Genomic DNA, 7,479 nt, shown 5'->3' with positions numbered 1-7,479 from the left:
ATATTGTATACATATTGGTCTATAACACATTAACAGATATTCTTAGCCAGTTCACAATCAATAAAATCAAAATTGAGAATGGAAATGGGCCAAAACCGATCAAAGAGCAGAAAACAGCTAAAGGTCAATTTGGCATAATTATGTTTGGACTTTTATTAAACTTGAAGAAGCAAAACTATTTAAAGGGAATTTTTATAAAGTGCTAAAGTGCGACAAGAAGGCCACAAAACTACATACTGAAGTTCATCCTCGGAGTTAAAGGTTTGAGTTATTGAACGTGACATTGACCTAATTAAAGTTTAAATTTAAGTTGGAATATACAAATGTATATTTTAAATTACTGTCTTCTTTTAATTTTTAAATAGACCAATGAGATGAGAGATCGATATGCGCCGGTATGATGTGAGGTGTTCCCCAAACATGAGACTGCAACAAAACAACTTACACAAACAAAAGACACCAAGAGTTCAAGTTAGTCTCAGACAAAAGCCAGTTATTCATTGTTTCATATACATTTATTAATAAAAGAGACATTTATATAATATATTGCACATTTCATATAGTTCATACCCGTCCAACTTCAATCACAGAATCACATAACAATTTAACAATTTTGTCTCATGAATGACACATCACGTCTGGATTAGCGTCCTCAAAATCACTCAAATCACAGTCACTTTCCCGTGCCTCATCTGAACACGGTGAGGCTGCAGAATGTATACCGTCTCCTTCCTCAGACCTCACTCTTTTGTGCTTTGTACGTCTGTTTTGAAACCATACTTTAACCTGAAAGTGAATTTAGAATTTTGTTATTGTTATTCATCAGTGTGATATGCAGTATCAAGAAGTACATAAAATTTTCCATTATCAAAATATATTTGATAAGTTTATTTTCAAGTGTGTGCGTAAGGAGGGTGTTACATTTGAAAATTATCCTCGTGGAACACCTTGAAATACATTTCTCTTTGACTGTACTTGATATCGCGCGACAAAATGGTATGTTTCGTTTCCAGGTTATGCATCAAATAACTAAATATGTAAAGATTTTTAAGCAGGCTTTTCTTGTTTGATTGACAGTGTGACAACTGATGTCACTTCGGCCATCAATAACGAGCGAAATTTTACCGTCTATCAAGCTAAGGGACCCGGGTTTACCGTGGCAAAGTCTAAAAGTCTAGTATAGATTCTACAGAAGTTGAGAAAAATATTATTTGAAGATAAAAGCTTAAAACAGTAAGTTTTGTTTTAGCAACTTACATGTGTAGCAATATTTTACATAGATTGTGTGTTAAGTAACATGCAGGTATACGTGCGTTAACACTATGACTTTCTTAAACATTACTGTTAGTTATGGGGTTTATTTTCATATTTATCTCTCATGAACATTTACCGCAAATTCATCTTTACTCCCTCACATATACTTGTTCATTTGTCATGTGTGCATGCAAACAAAAACTGTTACTGTACCATTTCCCTGTGGACTCATTCTAAATTCTATAAAGCTATTTCAAGATGGTGTCATTATCAGTCTACGGTCTGACGATTAGAAGCAATATCGGAAAGTAATTGAAAGTCTGCATCCGATTATACTTTAATTGGGCTTTGAATGATATTATTATAAAGTAAAAGATAATACATTTGATCGAATTCTAATTGTATCAGAAGCCACTTGAGAATATGAAACAAAATTTCAAAGACGAACAGAGGAACGTGTTATATAACTGTTTTTATCGTCTGCAAATGTTATCGGTTAATTGTAACAAATAATTGACTCTCGTATAGTCCGTGACCATTAACCTCTTATAACTAACGCTTAGTTTGTGACTTAAAAGAGGTATTACTATTCTAATGAAAAGTAAATAGATTAATGAAAAAGCCAAATGATAAACGATGAACGCATAGAGAGTTGCACATCTGTGAATCTGCTTAATTCGTATATACACACCTGCAAGCACGATAACAACACTTTTGATAGGTTTGACCATTTCAACTTAACCATAAATGTTCAATACTGTAATTTATTTAAACTCATATATATCATATATCAACATTATATGTACATTTTTGTGATAAAGACATATTCCTTAATTGTATTTCGTCATTCCAGCCTCCAAGACAAAATGGCATCCATTAATGAGTAAAAATATTGCAGTCATTGCAGTACGTATTATCATTATCATTTAATGATAAATCTAACTATTTTTAAAGAACAAATTTACAAACTAACCTGTGTTTCTGTAAGGTTAAGTTCTGCAGCTAAATCTTTCCTTTCTTGTCCGACTACATAGTGACTTTTTTCAAAAGATTTTTCAAGTTGTAAAAGTTGTGATGGTGAAAATGCTGTACGAATTCTTTTTGGCTTTCTGTATGGTTGGAATAAAAAGCTTGGTGTTGCAGCTACTGAAAATAGAACACAATTATTTTAATAATTATTGAAACATTGTTTTTTCGTATTAGCAAGAATTTTGGTTAATGTTGCTCAATATCCACTGTCAAGTAGATGATATGGATAATTAGGATGATTTGTTTAAAAAATGAAACCAAAAATATTAATGTTTAGATTAAATAAAAAAAGTGATAAATTATAGAACTCGTTTTAAAACTAGTATCACCACGGAGGTGTGTTTATTATTAATTGTATAAGCAAGGTGACATTAAAGCAATTATCACATCTGTATTTTATGACCCAGGTGCAATAACATGCACATAAAGAGAAGGGGATTTTAATTAATGCAGTCAGTAAAAATTGATGTCAGTTCATACACCTTCATTCTTTTGGTGTGCTTACGTATATGATTTATCTACTTTATATCTTTTAAGAGAAGTTGACTTTGCCGAATAAAAATTAAATATATCCATTTTGATAAATGCCTTGTCCGTTTGACAGTTTTATTCTCCCTAATTAGTGAAGCTGTCGCACAGAGATTCTGACCTCACATTAAAAAGTCTCATTATTACTGTTAATCACGTGACCTCAGTATGACTTGAATACATAATACAGCAATGGTAATCTTAGGCCAAAGTGTGTTTTATTTAAATGGTAATATCATAATAAATAGGTTTGTAACACGTTTAAGGGTATTGATATTTGTGTAAACAGAACATTTTCTTTTTCTGATAATACCTGGTTGATGAATTACATTTTATAAATATTGTCAGTTTCGTTGGAGATAGTTTGAAAAGTTGGTTGAATTTGAAAATATGAATTGATTCATTATTTTTACAATCTTTTAAGTAATATTGAAGATTTTGGTAATATGGCAACTATGAAAATAAAAACAAAGTGTTTCCTTTAAATTTCATCATAAAAATTCCTTTATGTTTTGTGTTGATGGGCTGCTGTCGTATTAATGTTCGCCCGGTATTATGTTTTATTCATTAATGATTTATTCCTGTGGTGCTTCACAGACGAATGTGTAATTTAAAAATAAAATTTAAATAAAATAATATAATATATCGAAGAATAAAAAGAATAACAATTTTATGTGAAAAAAAACTAATTTCTATCATCGCAAGAGTTAAAAAAATAAATTGTACATATAAACATTTTCATGTTTACTAATCATTCAAACCTTAACGTTCTATATTACAAAATATAACAAATAAATGGAAAATTCGGCGACAATACACGCGTCCGAGATAGATTGCATTTGCAAGTTAGTTTAAAACAAGCATGCAGCAAAATAGCAAAATAGATTTAAAAAAAAAATAAAAGCATATATGGGAAATTACCCTAATGATTTTAAACTCGTCAGTTGCAAAAATTGAATCTCATAATTTAACTTCTCTTGTTATGTTCTGATTATTAATTGCTTCACTGACTAATTTTTGTGTGTTTTCAATTGTGTGAATAAACAGATTTCAACTGCGTAATACTAAAATATCCATCATTTAAAAGATAACTATAGTTTAAGAAATGAAATGTCGCAAAAACAGCATTGGCACAAAAAGTATGGCGAAATTGAATCTATTTGATGTAAACGAATACCAGATATAATATGTTTAAATCAGCAGCTCAATTGCAAGTAACACAACTGTCATATTTTAAAATTGTTCAAGTCAATCTTCGTACATAAAAAGTATAAACATATTTCTTTCCAATATATGGAATACTAGTAAATTTACCAGGATGAATAAACGATTTTCTGTTTATAAATTATATTTAGAAGGAATTTGAATAGTACGAAATTAATGTTCGATTGTTAATTGTAATTAAAGCCGTGCATGACGATGTTCATTTATACGTTTGAGTCTTTTTTTATATTATTTACATTTTCACCTTGTACTAAAAGCTTTAGCAAGTCTGCATCACTTTAATTCTTTATTAAACGTTTGATCAACATTTAATTGTGATCCCGATCATCGATCACTCTTGCTAATTGCTAGTATTGGGGACGGGTTGATGTAGCAGAACAAACATATTAGAACTCTTTTAATTTTATGATCCCAAATTACTTTTCAAATTTTAACAAAACCATTGTTTGGGAACATTTAGAATAATGAAAGAATGCTCATCAACGATGTAAATTACTATTGATAAAGCACGCCATTTAAATCTTTTCAATTTAAACATCATTATATGAATATACTAATTCGATAATTATAGATTTTTATTGTTCGTTACATTATTTTAAAATTTTCTCTCGTTACAACAAAAAAGGTTGCGAGGTTAAAATCATTTGTATAATAATTGATGTAAGTTATTACATTTTTTTCACAAACAGTTAGTATTGGCAATTTTTAATGGTTATGTACAATGATTTTCTCATGAAAATTTATTGTTAAATAAAAAAAAAAGTTAAAATGGACAGTTCAAATGTGTATCGAATAAAACATCAAACAAGAAATTTAATAGTATTTAAAACATAAGTAAATTGTAAAAAATGCCACATTTTACTTGTATATTTTACTTGTAGTGCTTAAAGTAAATTAGAAACCCTTTAAATTCGTTTTTAAAGTAAATAAAATGTAGTGCAAAACTTATTTCAATGTACGAAGAGTATATTGAAATTCCCAAAAGAAGTTCTAAACTGATTCATTGGACGTTCTGGGTGTTCCGAAATAACCTTAGTAAGGTTTCAATTACGAACGGTAATGATTTTCTACCAGTTTGTCGGGAATGAGAGAACCTTGAAAAGTACCGATATATTGTCTTTTGTCAAAGGTCTTAAGTTTTTTTTCAATGATGAAATATTTATATGGACTTTTAAATTGATAAAAGCAGTGACACTAGGTGACCCGTTCACAAATTCTGATATTCAATTAAACAGACATTTTGGACCCGTAGTTTCATACGATACGGAAAGTGTTCCTTATCTCTTTGCTTAAATATGTATATTACTGTGCAAAAACAATATGATGAGTTACAACTAATTGATTTAAATCTCTTAATGAGTCTAAAATTAGGGATATATTACGGATTTTTAGGGGAGGAGTTCCTCTCTCTCGTAAAAAAGAATCAGATATGGGTAGTATAATGTCTTCGTGTGGAGCACTGTAATAGAAGAACCCATATAGGAGTTCTAAATATAATTCTAAATGATAATACTCATCAAATAGTTTTGTTTCGGTGATAATTAAAACTAATGGGGCACATTATGAAATTTTAGACAATTCAGATATTAGAACACACACGTTTTAGCTATTCCTATATATATGCCAGTACATATTTGACTTGTATAGAAAAACAGCGACATAGGTTCTTAGTTATAACATAAGAAAATATTCTTAAAATTTGAAAAATTCCTTCATTGGAACATATGTGAATTCTTACAAGCTTAAATGAAATTAAAAAAGAATATAAATAATATAAAAAAGAATAAAAATAACATAATTATATATTTAAATCTAATTGATTTATAGTGAAGATTAAATATAGTACGATGTATATTTTGTAAAGAATACTAATATACTAATATACTAATCTGCTAATTTGTTGTTGTTTGTATTTTAGATATTTAAAATATATATAATTTAAAACTTTCTGAAAGATGTTAAATTCAGTTCTTTGGTCGGATTGTTGTCTCTTTGATACACTCCCCATTTTCATTCTCAATTTTAATTCAGCTTTTATATATATTTAAATATTGAACATAGAACCTGGGTACTGTATATTTAACCTTCTTCGCTTCTGTGTTATTTATAAATTTATGTGTATTTGACGCTCCTGTTTCGCAGGAAATCTGCTTCTGAGTGTTTTTTGAATACACAGTTAAACATTTAAAGCATATGTATGTATGTTCCTGACAGAACTAAGGAGTTATTTGGTAAGTTCTATCTTAGTATGCAAATCCTCCACAGATCAAAATATAAATGATGCAGCTTTGTGAAATTATTTAAAAACTATAACTCATCACCCAAAGCCATAGCAATGAACCTCTGATCATTTAAGTTCATAATTTGTGTATTTCTAATTGATATGATAAACACAGCCTGAATTAGACAATTTAAAATTTTGACATGAGTGTACCCGATGGAGTTATTGCAAAAACGCGTGTAAATATCTAATTTAGTATAACCTGTTTAAATTATTGAGCATTTAACTTTCACTACTTACCAGGGTATCGTGGATAATAATAGCTCGGGTATCTGTCCCACGGATGAAGATGTCTGCCTGAGTTCAGGACCAATGGATGTATGGGTGAAGGTTGAGGAATCTGTGGTGGTACTCCTAGAGAGTGTAAATTCAAATTTGATAATGGATGACGACAAACACGAGGCGCTAAATAAGTCCCTGTAGCACCAGCAGATAACACGTCATGTAAATGTTTTAGTGATTGGGATGCTGTATGATACGGGTGAGATGTATCATGACGGAGCATCGCTTCTTCAGCAGACGCAATTGTTTCTTTTCTTTCATTTAACATTTCAAGCAGTTCTTGTCGTTGTCGCACGTGCAACTCAGTTTCAGTATGTCTAATATGTTGTTCTTTTTGGTGAGGTTTTTCCACTTTTTCTGATTGTTTTCCCATTATAGAATCTATCGTGAATCCCGACATTTTCTTCGTCGTCCTCTCCATTACTCGATTCAGCTATTAAAATATTTGCATCACCTAGTAGAGAAAAAGTTTGATATAACTACTGATCTATACTGTATCAGAAACTTGTTTTTTACCCACAGAATGGCAAATATATAATTGTAATTATGTTTACAATAAATCAGAAGTAGTGGCCTGTCGTTTTAAAGAAGGCGGAGATTGTTCAGCATTCTTGCTATCGACGTACCTCCCACTATTACTTATCCAATTACAGTTTTATTTATTTATGAGAAGGCGGGTTTAACGATAACGGCAGAGTAGCTTTATTTAATTTTTCAATCCAATAATGAATTCAACATTATGATTTTATCACTTATTTTCAATAAACAAATCGCGACCTTTAGCTAGCAAATTGCCGTGTGTTATTGAGCTAAAGTTGATTAAATTAAATTAATCTTAAAATTGAAATAAATATGTTAAAAGCCGAACATATCCAGACCGT

The 7,479-nt window shown here is 30.0% G+C and overlaps 1 protein-coding gene across 2 annotated transcripts; it reads right to left on the bottom strand.

Annotated features, from left to right (window-relative positions):
- Positions 1–493: 493 nt before the first annotated feature.
- LOC139520662 (homeobox protein EMX2-like) lies at positions 494–7,172 on the bottom strand. 2 transcript variants are annotated; one of them, XM_071313518.1, is made up of 3 exons: positions 6,557–7,172; positions 2,228–2,397; positions 494–786 (listed from the first exon to the last, which is right to left on the bottom strand). In XM_071313518.1, the coding sequence occupies exons 1-3, from the start codon at positions 7,017–7,019 to the stop codon at positions 619–621; spliced, it is 801 nt and encodes a 266-aa protein (XP_071169619.1). In that variant the 5' UTR covers positions 7,020–7,172; the 3' UTR covers positions 494–618. The 2 variants fall into 2 exon arrangements, with proteins under 2 accessions (XP_071169619.1, XP_071169618.1); XM_071313517.1 differs by having other exon boundaries at positions 2,228–2,400; positions 6,557–7,149.
- Positions 7,173–7,479: the final 307 nt, after the last annotated feature.

The sequence above is a fragment of the Mytilus edulis genome, chromosome 4 (assembly GCF_963676685.1).
Source record: "Mytilus edulis chromosome 4, xbMytEdul2.2, whole genome shotgun sequence".
Classification (NCBI taxonomy): Eukaryota; Metazoa; Mollusca; class Bivalvia; order Mytilida; family Mytilidae; genus Mytilus; species Mytilus edulis.
This window is presented reverse-complemented; position numbering and strand designations above follow the sequence as displayed.

Coding starts and splice junctions, on each gene's coding strand:
- LOC139520662 (XM_071313517.1), bottom strand. CDS start 7,019: ATGGAGAGGACGACGAAGAAAATGTCGGGATTCACGATAGATTCTATA. Junction 2,401..6,556: donor TTATTATCCACGATACCCTG/GTAAGTAGTGAA, acceptor TTCTATTTTCAG/TAGCTGCAACACCAAGCTTT. Junction 787..2,227: donor TTAACCTTACAGAAACACAG/GTTAGTTTGTAA, acceptor ATTCACTTTCAG/GTTAAAGTATGGTTTCAAAA.